General features: G+C 49.9%; 1 protein-coding gene across 1 annotated transcript in view; it reads left to right on the top strand.

The window, feature by feature from the left end:
• Positions 1 to 7,474: 7,474 nt before the first annotated feature.
• Gnb5 (G protein subunit beta 5) overlaps positions 7,475 to 17,171 on the top strand; it is a 32,213-nt gene continuing 22,516 nt past the window's right edge. Inside the window, exon 1 of the mRNA XM_013346422.2 lies at positions 7,475 to 7,702. Within this exon, the coding sequence (XP_013201876.1) occupies positions 7,591 to 7,702 (112 nt within the window). The 5' untranslated portion in view covers positions 7,475 to 7,590. The remainder of the gene's footprint in view (positions 7,703 to 17,171) is intronic.

The following is a 17,171-nucleotide window of genomic DNA, read 5'->3' as shown; positions in this document are numbered from 1 at the left end:
CCCATGAGTGTGAGTGTATGCTACTGAGTGGCCCATGAGTGTGAGTGTATGCCAGTGAGTGGCCCATAGTGAACCTGGGTGTGCAGATGGGGAGGAGCAGTCCCTGAGCTGCAATGTCGGATAAAGAGATTAGGTGACCAGTAGCTCAAACCTTCACAGTGCCGCAGTAACCTCCCTGCTTTCTGCCAACCGTCCCAGGCGATCCTTGCTCTGTAAGGTACGTACTCATTCACCTTGGGGGACTTGGGTTTTGTATTACGCAGCAATGTCTGGACTCCAAGGTCACAGGAATTTCTCTGTGGAGGGTGCCCAGTCAGGAGGGTTTGTGTTCCAGTTACTCTGTATATGTCTATTCTAAGTTTTCTACAACCTTCATGACTTTATTTCAAAATCATAAAGAGATTTTAAAAGGCAGATTAGTGTTGGCATCAGTAACAAATTAAGCGACTTTAAAATAATCTAATTGGTTTTCAAAATTGGTCCAGCTGCAGTAGTATAACAACCAAAGCCCTCGAGTGCAGTTGATGGAACAGATAGGGCACCACACGGGTCTACGAGATGCACCTGCTCCTGCCTTAGCCCCCGTTTATTATATTCTGTTGCTTGAATCCAGTCTGCTCCTGGTGAACATCGGATTCTTCAGCTTGGGGCTATTTATGAGCAAAGCTGTTATGACAGTCTTACTTTTTCTTAGGAAATAAGTATGCATTTCTGTTGAACATATACCCAGGAGTAGAATTGCTGGGTTACACATGCACACACGCGCGCGCGCGCGCGCGCGCACACACACACACACACACACACACACACACACACACACTGTTTGTTTACCATCAAGAGGTCCCACCAGCCAGTTCTCTAAAGTAGTTGGATTGTTCTCGCTGGCAACGAAAGCAAGTTCCTACATCCTTGCCCACACTTTGTATATCAGGGGTTTTGTTTTAGATTTATTTTTAATTAGGCATCTGCCCAATGGTGGGGAAATAGTGCAGTTGCCTGCAGAGACCAGAAGAGGACGTTAGATCCCCTGGGGCAGGAGTTGCAGCGTTTGTTCTCTTTATGGGTGTCGGGAACAGGACTTAAGTCCTCTGGAAGAGCAGCAAGCACTCTTAACTACCGAGTCTTCTTTCCAGCCCCAGTATATCAATTTTTTGGATTTTAGGTATTCTAACCCAATCAGCAAGATGGCTCAGCAGGTAAAGACACCTGCCACCAAACCTGAGAACCAGGGTTTGATATTCAGGACCCACATGGTAAAAGGAGGAAACTGACTACCAAAAGTTGTCCTTTGACCTCGACACACACTAAATATAGTAAATTTTAGGACTTCTCATGTGTAACTAGTAGTGTTACATTGTGGCTTTAGTCTGTGTCTTTAACGACTCTGTATGACACCTTTCTGAGCCCTGCCTGACTAGCCTGATTCGCACAGTACCTCTACAAATATCTTGCACGTTTTAAAAATGCTTGCCTGTCTTTTCATGTGTGTACAAGGATGTGCATGCCGTCTTCACTGTAATTTAACTCCAAGCAACCCGATTCCCCCAATCCCACAGTCTCTGAGCTATCAAAGGCTTTCTCACTTCACCACTGCTTCCGTCACCCACAGATGGACTTCTGACGGTCTGTGTGTCTTGGACGCTCATGCAATGGTCCCCTGTGGACTTCTTGTCTAGCTCCTTTCACACCGAGATGTTTCCAGGGCCTCCTTTATTACTGCCAATGACTGTCTCCGGAACATACTGTATTTTCTTTTCTTTTTTTTTTTTTTTGGAGGGGGGAGGTTTCGAGTCAGGGTTTCTCTGTAGCTTTAGAGCCTGTCCTGGAACTCGCTCTTATAGACAAGGCTGGTCTCAAACTCACAGAGATCCGCCTGCCTCTGCCTCCCAAGTGCTGGGATTAAAGGCGTGCGCCACCACCGCCTGGCCATACCATGTTTTCTATGCCTCTTCTTCCCTTGGTGGACATTTGAATTCTTTGCATTATTTACCTAAAAATAATGCTACTTCAAACATGCATATATGTTTTCAATGCAGAGGACTTTTTGTTCTGCATATTTTTTTGGTAGTGCTGGGGGTTGAACTCTGGGTCTTGCACACACCAGCAAGCACTCTATCAGTGGAGTTACACCCCCAGCCTACTCTCCCAATTTGTTTCTGATATTTACTTTTTATTTTGTGTGCGCATGTGTGGACATGAGCATGCCACACATGTGGAGGACAGGACGACTTTTGGGAGTCACTTCTCTCCTTCTACCTAGTAGGTTCTGGGAATCAAACTCGGGCTGTCAAGCCTGGCTCCTCCACCCACCTGCTCAGTCATTTTGTCAGCTCTTGCACACCCCGATTGTTTAAACTGCTTATGCTTAGGAAGACCCTGCAAGAGAATGGGAAGTGTGAACGGGCCCAGGACCTGCCATTACAGGATGGAGATGTGGTTCTTGTCATGTCCTTCTGTTCCCAATTATTTATAATGAACATTATAAACAATGCCTCTGACTTGGATTTAGACTAAGTAATCCCAGAACCACGCCCCGCTCCCCACCTATTCCTATATGACTTTTGTCCCTGGAGACGCTCTCAGCCTCCAGTCCTTGAGAGTCACTTCCCCTTAGAACATAATCTCTTCCTCTGTGTCATCTTTCCATGGCAGTTCTCTCCCCGACCTACTTCTGGGCTAGCAAATCCCAGGATGATGTTCTTAAGTGACTTTGTTTCCTAATGCTATTACCTGATGTCTCAGCTTGACCTTGAGACCGGCAGGAGCCCCTACAGAGCTGGGAAGTAGGAGACATTCTCCAAGCCCCAAGCACTCGTGTATGTGTGTGTGTGTTCATGGGTGTGCATGTGTGTTCATGGGTACATGTATATATGCATATATGTGGACATCCTTACGCATCCTTCCTCAGAAAGCATCTATCTGTTTTTGAAATAGGATCTCTCTCCGGCCTTTGACTAGGCTGGCTGGACAGTGAGCACCAGAGATCTGTCTGTCTCTGCCTCCCCAGCTCTGAGGTCACAAGCGTGTGTTAGCACACTGGCTCGTCACAAGTGTGTGTTAGCACACTGGCTCTGAGGTCACAAGTGTGTGTATACCACCACACTGGCTCTGAGGTCACAAGCGTGTGTTACCACATTGGCTCTGAGGTCACAAGCGTGTGTATACCACACTGGCTCTGAGGTCACAAGCGTGTGTATACCACACTGGCTCTTGTTTGGATTCTGGGGATGAGAGTGAAGTCTTCATACTCACACAGGAAGCACTCAGTGGCGGAGCCATCATCCCAGGCCCCTTCTGCTTTCTATGACTCACCCTTTGTCACAAACCTCTGTGCTTGACTTTGGTGGCTCTGTGAGCCACGCTACAATTCAGGCTCAGCCTCTCTCTCTGACTGAAACCACTCTGTTCGCTTGGCTACCACAGGATGTCTGCCTTCCTGGGAAGAGGCAGTGGGCGGTGTCAGCTAAGCCCCCTTGTAGCTGTCAGTATCTTGTCCCTTGTGATCTCTGTCCCTAAGGGTTTGCCTTCTACCCCCTTGTCACCCCACTTTCAGGCTGTGTTTGCCATACTTTTGCCCAACTCCACAGTTCTTGGTTTCCCTCTCTGACCCTATGGTGACTCTGTATGGCACTCTCCCTCCCAAATATCTCCAGTGTCACCGCCACCCAAAACACAGCTCTCTCAAACTCCCCTTTGTTGGCGTGTTCAGTCCAGTGTTCCCATAATATACTCATGGGTAATTTCTTTGACTCTGAAGGTGGAGCTCTCTTTGGGACAGCTATCGATCTGCAGGACTGAGCTGTGACCCTTCCCTGTGACCTCCCAGTCCTCCATCTCCACAACCTCCCAAAGGAAACGGAGGCCTGACCCTAGCCATCTCCCCTTCCAGACCAGTTCCTCCTCATCCCTATTCTCTGTCCAAGGCCACCCTGGCATCTCAGTCAGTCTCCAAGTCTGGCCACAGCCCCCTCTGGCTCTTCTCTTCCCTTCTAAGGATGTCTCTGCTCCTGCCAGTGCTGCCACCCTCAGGTCAGAATGGTTTTGAAAGTCTCACAACTTCCTGCCTTGAGCCAAGTCCCTTCATGTACTGTCTCTTCTGAGTCCTGTGCCAACCCTACAAAGGTTGGTTTAAAGATGTTTATTTGATATATCAGTGAACAAAATGTCAAGGGAGTCATGTCTACTGACTGGCCTCCAGAAGAGACCAGAACCTGGGCAGCCCGGAACCCAGGTCCGTAGGCCCTCTGGTGGATCTGTTTCCCAAAGCCTCCATCCTCCCAGTTCCAAGCCAGGCTGTTCATGCAGTCACAGGTTGGGTCCCTGAGTGTTTGGCTGCCACATTTAACAAATATAAATGCCCACTTTGAAGGAAGCCAACACCACACATATGGCCTCCCTCTGGCTCAGGCCCATTTTCTGACTCTTACACCAAGAGGAGGAACATTTCCAGGCTGAAGATGCTCACCGGGGAGGGTGCCTGCCTAGCACCCACGAAGCCCTGGGTTACATGCTTAGCACCTCATAAACCAGGGGTAATGGTGCATACCTGTAACCCCAACATTCCAGAGTCAGAGGAAAGAGAATTAAGAAGTTCAAGGTTATCCTCTGATACTTAGCAAGTTCAAGGCCAACCTGGGCTCCAAGAAACCTTATATTAAAAATAAGAAAGAGTTGGCAAGATTGTTCAGCGAGCAGGGGTGTCTGCCATCAAGCCCAACAACCTGAAATCTATTCCCTGACTCCTTCAAGTTGTCTTCTGACCTTCATCTTTTGTGCCATGGCACATGAGAGTTTGCACATACACACCAACAAAAATGTATAAGATAATGTTAAGAAATTAACCGTATTATGCACCACAATGTTTTCACTGTGCTCCAAAGATCAGTTGTAAGGTGTGAGCAAGCGGCCCAAACAACCTGTGAGCAGTGTGCACTGCTGTCTGACTTTCTGCTTGATCAAATGAGCTGCATGTTGCGGTAAACCAGAGGCCGGCACTCACTGTGAGCTCTGCCCGGAGGTGTAGACCGAGGCAGCTTGAGGAAGAGGCTTGGGTTCCCAGAAGCACTTGCTACATTCCCACACCCTGCTCATTTCTTTCTGTCCTTCAGCCTCGTCTCCGGCAAGATGTGCGATCAGACCTTCCTGGTTAACGTGTTCGGCTCCTGTGACAAATGCTTCAAGCAAAGGGCCCTAAGGCCTGTGTTCAAGAAATCTCAGCAGCTCAACTACTGTTCCACATGTGCCGAGATTGTGAGTGCCATTGCTGGTCCATTTTGTTCTAACGCAAGCCCATGTGTGATAGTCGAGTTACCTAGAGTAGTTTGTAGGCTGTGTCCCCAAGCTCCTGGAAGCCTGGTGTAGCTCTGATGTCTGCCTAAGGTCCTGGCTTGCTTGCTATCCGAGGTAGTGGGGACACCAGTTGTCACCCACCTCCAGAGGCATATTTTCCCACCTGTGAAATAGAAATGCTAACAGATTTGTACCCTAGCGCTCTGCGAGGGTCATATGAGGTTCTGGCTAGGTCTCCAACACACTCCTAACAAGCTGTTATTCCTGGTGCTGATGGTTTTTGCTCCTGTCTCCTCCTAGTCTGCCTAGCAAGCCAGTAAGCTAGAAGAAATTCTGGTAGATAAACAATCCTGGGGGACCTATCTAAGCTCCCTGTCTTAACTGTTTGGACAGCTTGGCTGATCTTGCCCAGCCTAAACAGAGAGCAAAACTAAACTCCAGTGCTCCTGAGCTCAGGCATGCTGGCCAGGGGAAAAACTGAACAGAAATCCTGACTTCGTTTTCCAAAGCGCATCGAATCTTGTTCTTGCCAAAGGTGTCTATTCCCAGGCTTCAGATCACCAGCAAAAATGTCCTCAGCCCTAGGAATCAGTAGGCAAAGCTGTGGCTCACCAGAGCCCTCTCCTGGTAACATGTGGTAATTCACCATCTCTGGATCCAACAGGGGTGACTGCTGCACACGCGTGGGTTACAGACATACATGTAGACAAACCACTCATCTACATAAAATAAAATAAACAAATCTATACATTTTTAATTTAAAGAGGTGTGTTTATTTTATGTGTATTGGAGATTTGCCTGCATGTATGTCTGTGCACCACGGGGCATAACTGAGGTCAGTGAAGACAGAATAGGGCATTGGGTTCCTTAGAACTGGCATTACAGACAGTTGTAAGCTACTATATTGGTGTTGGGAATCGAATCTGGGTCCTTTGGCAAAACATCAAATGTTATTAACCACTGAGGCATCACCCCGGCCCCTCGCTCTCTATACATGTACACTTTTGTAGCCTGTTTTATACACCCATTTAATAAGCTAGCTTTAACTGAGCTATTTCTATATATGCCTGTGTTCTGTTAAACTCTGATAAACTATTGCTGGGCACGGCAGTACACATGTTCAATCCCAGCACTCGAGAGGCAGAAGGAGGTAGAGCAATACATCTGGGCCAGCCTACTCTACAAAGGGAGTTCCAGGACAGCCAGGGCTACAGAGAGAGACAAAGAAAGAGCTAGAGTGACACAGAGACAGGGAGAATAAATATGGACGGAGGATAACCCTGTACTGAAGGAAAAGGAGAAGGGGGCTGTTAGTCACATATTGAGAAGTCGCCTAGAGTTTCCTCCAGAGTATCTAATGCTCATAAAAGCCTGCGATATAGAAACAGGTTTTCCAGATAAGAAAATGGAGGCTTCCAGAATCTTGCCTAAAAGATAGCAATATCATTCATATAAATTATAAAATTAATATAGATTCCTTCTCAGGATGAGAAGGCCCCAGACTGGAGGAAGGACAACACTGAAGACTGCTTTGGCACTGTTCCGTCCAGAATTCTCAAACTTGATCTTCCTTCCCAACCTAAAGGTCACAGAGGAAAAGGAAGAAGGCCTAAGCCCAGAGCCTGTTGGCGAGTGGCGGGCGGGGTGGGGTGTCTAAAATTCCTTTCGGAGAAACTCCTGTGGGTATCAAAAGAGTCATGAAGGAACCTAGGCGCAGAGAAGTGTAGGTGGAGAGGGGCCAACGCAGTCTGCACACTGCCACCAAATTCCCAAACTTAAGGAAACACAAACAAGACTTCATTCAAGAAAGGACGTCCCTGACCCCAGCAGAGTGCGCCATAGACCCCTGCTTTCGTTGCCCCATCCCAGGGCCCAGGCAGCCAGAACTCATTTTTAAAAGAACGTTTCTGGCTAATGAGTTGTAACAAGGATAGGTTTCTGATGCATCCTGCTCCAAGTCCCCCGGGCATGCAGAGTGCTGGGCTGTATCTCTTCGCCTTCACCAGGTTTCCCTGGAGCGAGGAAACCGGAGTTGGGATCAAAGCTTGTTCTCTGAGCAGCCTCCACCCATGCCCACCCCGCCCCCTACCCCGGCCTAGCCCCGCCTGGTTCTCGGGAGGGCGCGGAGGGCGGAGCCAGGGAAGTCTGTCCCCGCAGCGGTTGCGTCACCGCCGAGGGGGCGGACCCGGGGAGGCGTTCGGGGTCACGGAGGCCACTGCTGCACCCGCCCTCTCGGCCAGCCCCCGTGTCGGCTCTCAATCTCCCGCTTTGCGTTTCTCTCCCGGCTGCATCCCGACGAAGATGGCAACCGATGGGCTGCACGAGAACGAGACGCTGGCGTCGCTGAAGAGCGAGGCCGAGAGCCTCAAGGGCAAGCTGGAGGAGGAGCGGGCAAAGCTGCATGACGTGGAGCGTGAGTGCGAACTGGGGGTGAAAGGGAAGCTCTCGAGATCTTCCGAGGGGCTGGCGGACCCGCGTGGGACCCGTTCCACCGCCCGAGGTGGGAGGATGCTGAGCCCCTCCCAGGGGGCGGGTGGAGAGGCAGCAAGCAGGTGTACCGGGCCAGGACCGCTTTACTGTTCCTCGTTGGGACTCTGCCCCCACCCCGCCGCCCCCGTTAGGTCTTTTCTCCGCGCTCCGTTTCTCGTGTCTCCCTTGTCCGTGGGGGTAAGGAGCCTGTCGGCGGAGGGAAGCGAGGCGCTCTCTGCAACCATCCGTTCAGCTGGCCGCAGGCCCTTCAGAAGCGTTTGATGGATGCCCTGGTTGATATAAAAGGGCCAGCACGGTGTAAATAAACTTGCCAGCGTGCCCGCATCCCGGTTCATAACAGGGCTGGAACTCTAGGTTAGAGGAGGGTCCCCCTTCTCAGGGAGGGGTGGTCCTCCTCAGAGCTCAGAATGGGGATAGTGGTCTTACCCGCTCACCCTCCTTTGCTGAGCAAGGCTTGCCAGCATCACCCCCTCCAACACACACACACACACACACACACACACACACACAATGTGCGGTGACCTCACCTTCCTAATTGGTCACAGCCTTAAGTTCCATTTGGACAAAGGAACTGGGGTTCAGTATGGGGCCTTCAGCATTGATTTTCCTTGAAACTTGCTGGAAGAACAGAACTCTGGTTTGTCTTCTAGGGGTCTTCTGTTGTTAGAAGGGGAGCACGCCCCTGTGAGGTTTTGAAATATGTCCAGATGTAGTAAGTTAAACTGTGAGTTGTTTTTCTGGTAACAAGATCAGGTCTGGTGTAACTGCTTGGAGCTTTGAGGGACCCAAGCCTTCCACACCTTCGTATGTGGCATTTACCCAGCGACTCCAAGATGACTGCCACTGCACCAGACTTTGTCTCAGTATCCAAAGCAGGAAGAAGGGAAGTGTGAACCCCTTTACCTTCTTAGGGAGAAAGCAAAAGTTTTCCCAGAATTCCTCTCCTCCCGAGATTTCTATTTGTTCTTCATTGGCCAGAACTAGGCCATGTGGCCCCTGCCAGGGAGTCTGGAGAAAAAGGGAGTCAGGCTAAGCACGCTGCCACCCCTAAGTTGAGGGGAAGTAGGGAGTAAGTATGAGGGGTCTGGCATGGGTCTCGTCCTTCCCTTTCCTGAGCCTGTGTGCTGCAGATGGTGATGTTGTCTCAAGTTTGGTTTAATGCCTCAGACTCCTCCGTTTGACAGCTGAGGAAATGGAGACACTGCTTAGCCCTGTTGCTTGAGGGTTCTTTTTGAAATCCCTTGTGACATGAGCCCCTCACTCGAGCACAGCATGCTCCCCACCCGGGGAATCTTGTCTTGCATCCTCTCTGTCTCTGACTTAGTGTCCCACTCTGACCATAGTCTCTCCAGGATCCTCAGGAGCCCTGGCTCTCGCCCGGACTCCTCAGCCCTGTCCTGTCTTTCAGCCCTTCCCTGCCAACAGCACAGATATCTCGATCAACTTCCGAAAGTCTTGCTAAGAGACCCTGATTCTGTCTGGCCCTCCTGCCTCCTCCTCAGCCCTGGGTGGCTCCATGCCTCCCCCACTTCCTCCTGCTGCTGAACCTCTGAAGCTGAAGAGGAGGCACCAGGAGGCCTCTGTGGCCAGGGGCTAAGTCACCCTGCATTGTCTTCAGGCTGCTCTCTACCCTGGCAATTGTCAACCACTTACCATTCTGTGAAGGTCTCCAACCCTCTTCCTCCCCGACAAAAAATGAAAGGTCTTAGAGAGCCTGTTCCCTGAGATTATAGAACCAACCCCGATGCACACCTGACCCCTCCTGCCTGGGGTCAGCCTCTTCCCATCCCTAGTCTTAGGGTTCCCCCACCTTATCTTTACTTTTTCCTCCATCTTTGCCCCCTGCCTCTCTGCCAACATTCTCTCCCCCTCCTTACACACACACACACACACACACCTTCCCTTCACTCACACAGTTTGCCAGCCCCTGGTGTGTCAGGTTCTGCTTGACTGGACCGTAGAGATGCTGCAGTGTTGGTTCAGAGTCTGGTACTCAATAGATAAAATAAGTGCTGGGCTAGGATGTGTGCTCTGGACAGAAGGGAGTGAAGGATGGGAATGAGCTGTGGGGGCGCTCAGAAATCCCCCAGAACCTGTGGCCCAGGGACTGTGGCCCAGCCTGGCTCCTAGAAAAGACCTTTAAAAACAGATTCCTTACCTGGATAAAGAACAGACTGTCTTGGGAAAGGAGTTTGAAACAAGACAGTAAAGCAAGGATGTGTGTGGCGGGGCTGGTGTCTTTGCTGTAGTGAGCCAAAGCTGAGGTAGGGTAATATGTCTGCTGTGCTGAGGGAAGCCAGGGTCCTGTCTGGAGAGGCATACACAGGGCCAGAGTTGGAGGTAGGGTTGCAGTGAGGAAGCTCTTGGGGTCTGGAGGGACACAGTGAGGTCTTGGGTGCTGTGTGTGTGCATGCATGTGTGCATGTGTATACATCTATGTATAGAGGCCTGAGGTCAGCCTCAGATCCTTGTTCCTGTCCGCTTTGCTTTTTCCGGTAAAAGTCCTCTCACTTTTACCTGAACCTTGCCAAGTAGGCTAGACTGGTCAGAGACTTCCAGGGATCCTCTTGTCTCTGCCCCCCCAGCACTGGGATGGCAAGCACGAGCCGCTATGACAACTTTATTTACACTCAGGTCCTGGTACATGTGCCATCTCCCCAGGCCTAGGACGTGAGCTTTGAAAAAGCTCAAGTGAACTGAACCACTGGCATGTTTGGTTTTTATTTTTTTTTAGGTTACTTTTCAAATTTTTAATTGTGCATGTCCACTCCCACAGAACAACAACAACAACAAAAAAAACCATGAGGTATTGTTCAAGTCAGATTTCCTTTAAAGGCCCCCCAGTGGGGCCAGTGAGATGACCGAACAGGTTTTGGCTAAGTCTGAGGACCCTAGCTGTATCCCTAGGACCATGTGGTTGAAGAAGACTGACTCCTGCAAGTGGTCCTCTGAGGTCCACATACGACACATGCACACACATACAATATGACACACGCACATACATATGATAGGACACACGCACACACATACGATAGGATGCACACACACATATGATAGGACACACATATGATATAACACACGCACACATATATGCACATACATATGATAGGACACACATACGATACGACACACGCACACATATGATAGGACACACATATGATATGACACACGCACACACATACGCACATACATATGATAGGATACACACATATGATAGGACACACGCACACACATGTGATATGACACATGCACACACATGCGATGTGACACATGCACACACATACAATAGAACACACATGTGATATGGCACATGCATACACATATGATATGACACACATACAATAGGACACACACATACAATAAGACACATGCACACACATACAATACACCTGCACACACGTATCATATGACACCTGCACACACATACAATAAGTAAACAAAGCGCTGTAGTTTTAAAAGAAATTTAAAGATGAATGAAACATCAATCCTGAGCTACAGCTCAGTTGGTGAAGGGCTCGCCTAGAATGCACAAGGCCCCAGGTTCCATTCTCTGCAGTACATAAACCAGGCATGCAGGCCTGTAATCCTAGCACTTGGGAGGTCGATGCAAAACGATCAGAAGGTCAGGGTTATCCTCAGCTACAAAATGAGTTTGAGGCCAGCCTGGGCTGCAAGAAACTTTGTTCAAAAACAAACAGATATATAAATAAATATGTTTAAGTCCGTGTTGCAGACAGAGATGAGAAGTCTGGAAGGGAATGAGCAACTCCTGAATCGGACTCTGTCCTCAGCCCCAGAGCTTTAACACTCAGACCAGTGTGCCCGAAGTAGCCCAAATGACTTGTATACCAGGAAGTAGCCTGCTTCAGTTGCGCAGCCAGGAGCTCCTACCTCCCTAGCCTCCTGCAGGGTTCTTCTCCCTGGAGCCCCCACCTTACCCCTATTTGCTGATACCGAGGGTGCCCTTGCTTCAATTTACAGTTATGCAGCTATGGCTTGTGTTGGCTTCCTACGCACACCATGCTGCACAGACTTCCATGGTCTGATAGCTCTTAGCTCGGGCTCAGAAGTCTCAATGGTTCAGTGGCTTCAGAGGCTCTGGAAGAGCCATTCCCCACATCCTGAGGTCATTGTGATCCTCAGCTTACAGTTTGTGTTCTTGGTGTCTAGAGGCTGTTCCGTGGCTCAGAGGCCACTTTATTCTGACCACTGCTTCTGGCACCGCTCTCTCTGGCTCAGTCTGCTGTCTCCCATGAAAGAGACCCTTAGGGTTACACTGAGTCTACCCAGATCACAGTAACATCCTCACAGATGCAAAGGCCCCTTGCCTCAAAAGGCGACGTCTTCACGGTTTCCAAGACTGTGAGCCTCATCGGGAGCCGTGGATTCGGCCCGCCAACAGCCCTTAGATCAAAGAGGATCCCCTTCTCCAGCCTCAGGCCCCAGATTCAAAGAGGGCTCTTCTACCTCCCATTCGAGATGTGAACGCATCTGAGTCCCAGGAGGGCAGAGGGAGACACTCAGGCTGGCATCACCAGAGCTGCTGGAGGGCAGGGAAGGTTTCCGGTACAGGTCTCCCCTCTCCACGTCTCACTGTGTTCTAGACAGCAGAGATGCTTTTTGGTTTTTTGTTTGTTTGTTTGTTTGTTTGTTTGTTTTTAAAAGCGTACGCCACCACCACCCAGCCTAGTACTGAATATTTTGTTTTATTTATTTATTATTTATACAGTATTCTGTCTGCTTGTATGCCTGCAGGCCAGAAGAGGGCACCAGACCTCATTACAGATAGTTGTGAGCCACCATGTGGTTGCTGGGAATTGAACTCAGGACCTTTGGAAGAGCAGGCAATACTCTTAACCGCTGAGCCATCTTTCCAGCCATTTTGTTAAAGTAGCAAAATGGTAAAGACCAAGTACTGGTCAGTATGCCCACCTTGGTCTAGTCAGTGCAGAATGCCTAAAGGGATGTATGTTCTCTCGAGAGGGCTCTGGGATGTGGAGAGGCTTCACTTTAGGCCCATCCCTCATGTGCTGTGGGACGGATTGATTCGGGGTGGCGTCAAGACAAGAGGAGGGAGGTAGACACAACAATAGAGTCCCAGAGTTAGAGCGAGGAACGTTCCAGAAGGCGGGCTGACAGTGGGAAGTACTGGCAAGTCACAGCATCCTGGGCTGTGGGCACTTTATCCAGAGTCCCAGTTCCTTAACTGCAAAGGCAAATTTATGTAATTTTTCAATGCACAAATCCAGGTTCCATTTGGGTTAATCACAGGGTTTACCAGGCAGGACAGCTGACTGTTCTGTCCGCTGTACACGTGCTTTTGTGGAAGGTTTTACTCTCACGCTGTAGTTGGAGGCCTGCACCAATATGATCTTGTGGCTCCCGGGGAGATCCAGGCAAATCGTACTCTAGACAGACCTGAAGCAAGTGTGTCAATAGCTTAGCGTGTTCTGAGGAAATACAGCCCCAGGACCCAGGCCCAGGTTGTTGTCCCTGCAGATGGGCTCCTCCTGCCTCCTGCCTGCCCCGCCCTCTGGAGAGGGAGCAGAAAGCCAGCCTGCCCTCCATTTCCTGCCCTCTTCCTCTGCTGTGCGGTTATAGCTTGGGGCGAGCTCTCGAGGGAAAGCAAGTGTTTCTAATGGGTCCCCACAGTCCCCACACTCATGGCGGGGGAGGGGCAGTTAGATAAAGCAGAGGAAGTGAAGCTTTGCAGCCCCCACCAGCAGGCTCCTCTTCGCCATACGTTGTGGATTACTTCCACGTTTATAGTTCTGTAAGCACTCTTGAGATTGTATTAAATGCATTGAGACACATTTCATATTCATTCCAATAGTTCCTCCTGTTACATACCACAGGAGCTGTTTTGGGGAGAGAGCTGAGAGACAGGCTCTCATGTATCTCATCCTGGTCTCTAACTACGCTAGGTAACTGAGGATGACCTTGAACTTCTGGTTCTCCTGCCTGCGCCTCCTACACGCCAGGATTCCAGGTGTGCACCCCCACAGCCGGTTAGTCAGTGTCGCTGATGGGAGATTAGTCTCCCAGAGTGGGAGATTATTCTCCGATCCCAGCTAGATGACTCTAATACTTTGATTTCAGGGTGTACAGCAGAGGCTCAGGGGAGCCTGATGGCTTCCATGGAACAGAAACTGCTGCCCTTCCGTTAGCCTCCCCCTCCCCTGAGATGTAAGGGAGCAGGTGTGGCTCAGTGGCCTTCTCCCTTGCTGGTGTGGCCAGCCTGGGTCCCAGCCACCCTCCCTCTGGAGCACAGACAGGGCCTGGTTCCTGAAGGAGCTACGTCCCTGCATGCTGCAGCATTCTGATCTGAAGTCTCGTCACCAGACAGAGGTCAAGCTAGGGCCAAACTGTCTCTTGACTAACCCTGTGGCCCACTGATCTGGTTCCCATATGGGAATCCATGGTTAGGGTGTCTTCCATGCCTGAGTGTCATTGTCCTTGATTTTCCAAAGACTCACAGCCATTTTGAGTAAAGTTGATCCCCCTGCTGAAGGTGTATGCCTGTTCTCAAGGGCCAGAGTATGTGTAGAGAAAGTCCTCGGCCCTCGGAGGTTTGGCTTCCTCACTTGCATAACTTTAAAACTGTGTTCGCAAGCTGTTGTACAAAGCCCCCCGCCCAACCCCAATGCAATAAACGTGGGGTATTGTTCACATATACCAAAAGTCTTGGTGTGGCCGCACGTGTCTGAGGAAGAGAGGAAGGAAGGAAAGGAGGGGAGAGTGGAGGGAGGGAGGTTCCTAGCTGTCTTCCCCTTATCCCAGTTCTCATGCCTCCTTTAAATTCAGGAGCTAATGGCATTACCTTTGACAGCCTGCCAGAAAGTACTTGTATAGCATCCTTTGGCTCCCTGACCTCATATGACAACCTGTTAGTCACTGTCACACTACAGAGTGCTTGATGCCAGGGTGTTGGCCTGTCCATTAGTTCCAGGCTATGAGCACTCCTAAGAGCCAGGACAACCTGTTCCTCTACCGAGGTATTCGGCATGGTATTTAACACCCAGTAAACCATGCCCATCTCCCTCTCTTGGCGTCTCCGCTGCGGCTTCTGGTTCTGACAAGGCTTGTCCAAATTTTCCAGCAGTTTAAGCTGTGTGGGCTCCAGCTGAGCAAGAAGGCAATGAAGGTAGTGGATGCCTTGGGCACGGGTCAGGGAACAGGTTCCTTTGGCTCAGCTTCTAGGCTGTTGCAGGCATGTCTTAGAGGGACCACAGGAGTGTGGTACAGCAAGCGCTGTGGTCCCTGCAGAGGGCTTTGCCTAAGAGAGGAGTCCCCTGGCCAGGTTCCTCCCCAGTGTCATCACTATCCCATGCTGCAGCCAGGGACAGTCATAGAAAGGCAGATCTGCATCACTCGGTGACAGTGCACCGACAGGCTGCCGTCCGTGGGTAACAGGTGTTATGGGGGTGCAGACATTACATCATTCTGCTCTCTGGGATGAGTCCCCCTTGCTGCTCCTGATTACGTCACACCTTTGGGTCTTTGCTTTTGCTTTCCTTAGTTGAGAATGCTCATTGCGAGCCCTTACATAGTCTCATTCTCTGAACACAGACATCACCCTAAAGCCCAGTGTGGTCCCCTGCTGTCTCTGCGCCTTCATTTCTGGTTTAGCAAGGGTCCCCTTTGTTCCAGGCTTAAGTAGCTCTCGAGAGGAGCTGATAAAGGACCAATCCTTCAGGAGGAGAGATGGAAGGCAGATGGCTGTGTGTGGCTAAGATGGGTTCTTAGTCCCGGGAGGCTCAAGCAGAACACACCGCTGTCTCCCTGAAGCTTGCCTGCCAGCCAAATCTCCTAACCAGTTAGCATTCCTATTGTAGAAACCAGTGTGTTCATCACTTCTTTAAAAGATGTATATACCACTTCCTGGAGGAACAGTCTGTCAGGAGGCAAAGGAGAAGTCATTCCTGCTTCCCGCCCAACCCCACAAATACATATTTAGCTCATTTCCAAATTTTCTTTTATTTCCTGATGGTTAATTTTTTGTAATCCTTTAATTCAATGCTTGCAAGATTTGGCAGATAGAGGCAGGATGGAGTGGGCTGGGAGTGAATCCGTGTGGGAAGGGAAGACTCAAAGAGAAAGGATAATTGATAGTTGGGATGTGTTAAAATTGAAGTTATGTAACGAGGGCCCTCTTTTAGTTGCTGAAATGTCTTGTTTTTTTCAAAGGGATCTTGGAAAACTAGGCTTCCTCTAAAGCTGAAGCAAGAGAAGCTGCAGTGGTATGGGAATGGAGATCGATATAAAATATTAAACAGAACTACAGAGATGGCTCAGGGGTTAAGAGCACTGACTGCTCTTCCAGACAGAGCCCAAATCAGTTCCCAGCACCCACCTGGCAGCTCACCACAATCTGTAACTCCAGGGGACCTGATGCCCTCTTCTGGCCTCTGCAGGCACTGCATGCACTTGGTGCACATACATAGATGTAGGCAGACACATAAAAATAAATAAATCTTTAAAGAAATTAAATAGGATGTGTTCCCTACCAGTGGGGGTTTGTGTAAAAGGCCTGTAAGAATTCAGAAAATTAAGTCTGTTTTTTGCCTTTTCCAGTATGCCTTGTGAGGACTGTGTCTGCAGGAGGCTGGTGGTGTCCTTTTTTTGGTGGGGGCTTCAGCCTGAGCACTGAGATGGCATTTTGTAATGTACAAGAGCATTTACCATTGAGCTTTTCTTTCACTTGAGTATTTTTGCTTCATTTGTTTGTTTTGTTTGGGGGCCAGGTTCTCACTCTATAGCTCTACCTAGTCTCATGCTCACAGAGATCTACCTGCCTGGGCCTTGGGGTGGGGGGCTGGGATTACAGATGTGCCCCACCATGCTGAAACATTGGGGCTTTCATTGGGACTTCTCTGCTCTTTCTTCTCAAGGGGCACTAACAGGGATCAGACTTTCTTGGAGAAATGACTGGTTTCATGATTGGCGTAGTGCAGGAAGCCTGAACTGGGGACCCCTAAAGATAATAAAATGCTGCAGGAAGCCACAAGAACCTGCGTGATGGGACTTCTGCTGGGCCATGAGGACAATTTGGGCATTGGAATGCAGCACAGAAATGCCAAGAGTGTCGCTCAGAGCAGACTTCTTTCCTGGGACACCCAAGGCTGAAGATGTAGCTTGGTGGTAGAGCTCTCACCTGGTGCGTGCAAGGCCCTAGGCTCATTCCCAGGGTGGGGAAAAGAAGTCATAGGAACTGACCTATGACCTGGCCCGTACAGTAGGATCCACAAAGGCCATGACTTATGACCTGGCCCGTACAGTGGGACCCACAGAGGCCATGCTGCTGTCACCAACACATCATGAGGACCAGATGGGGAAAGCAGCCATTGCGTGTGGAAGGAAGGATGGGCTCAGGTGGGGAAAGCAGCCATTGC

Source organism: Microtus ochrogaster, chromosome 5 (assembly GCF_000317375.1).
Source record: "Microtus ochrogaster isolate Prairie Vole_2 chromosome 5, MicOch1.0, whole genome shotgun sequence".
NCBI lineage: Eukaryota > Metazoa > Chordata > Mammalia > Rodentia > Cricetidae > Microtus > Microtus ochrogaster.
Note: the sequence above shows the minus strand (reverse complement) of the source record. Positions and strands in the feature narration are given on the sequence as shown.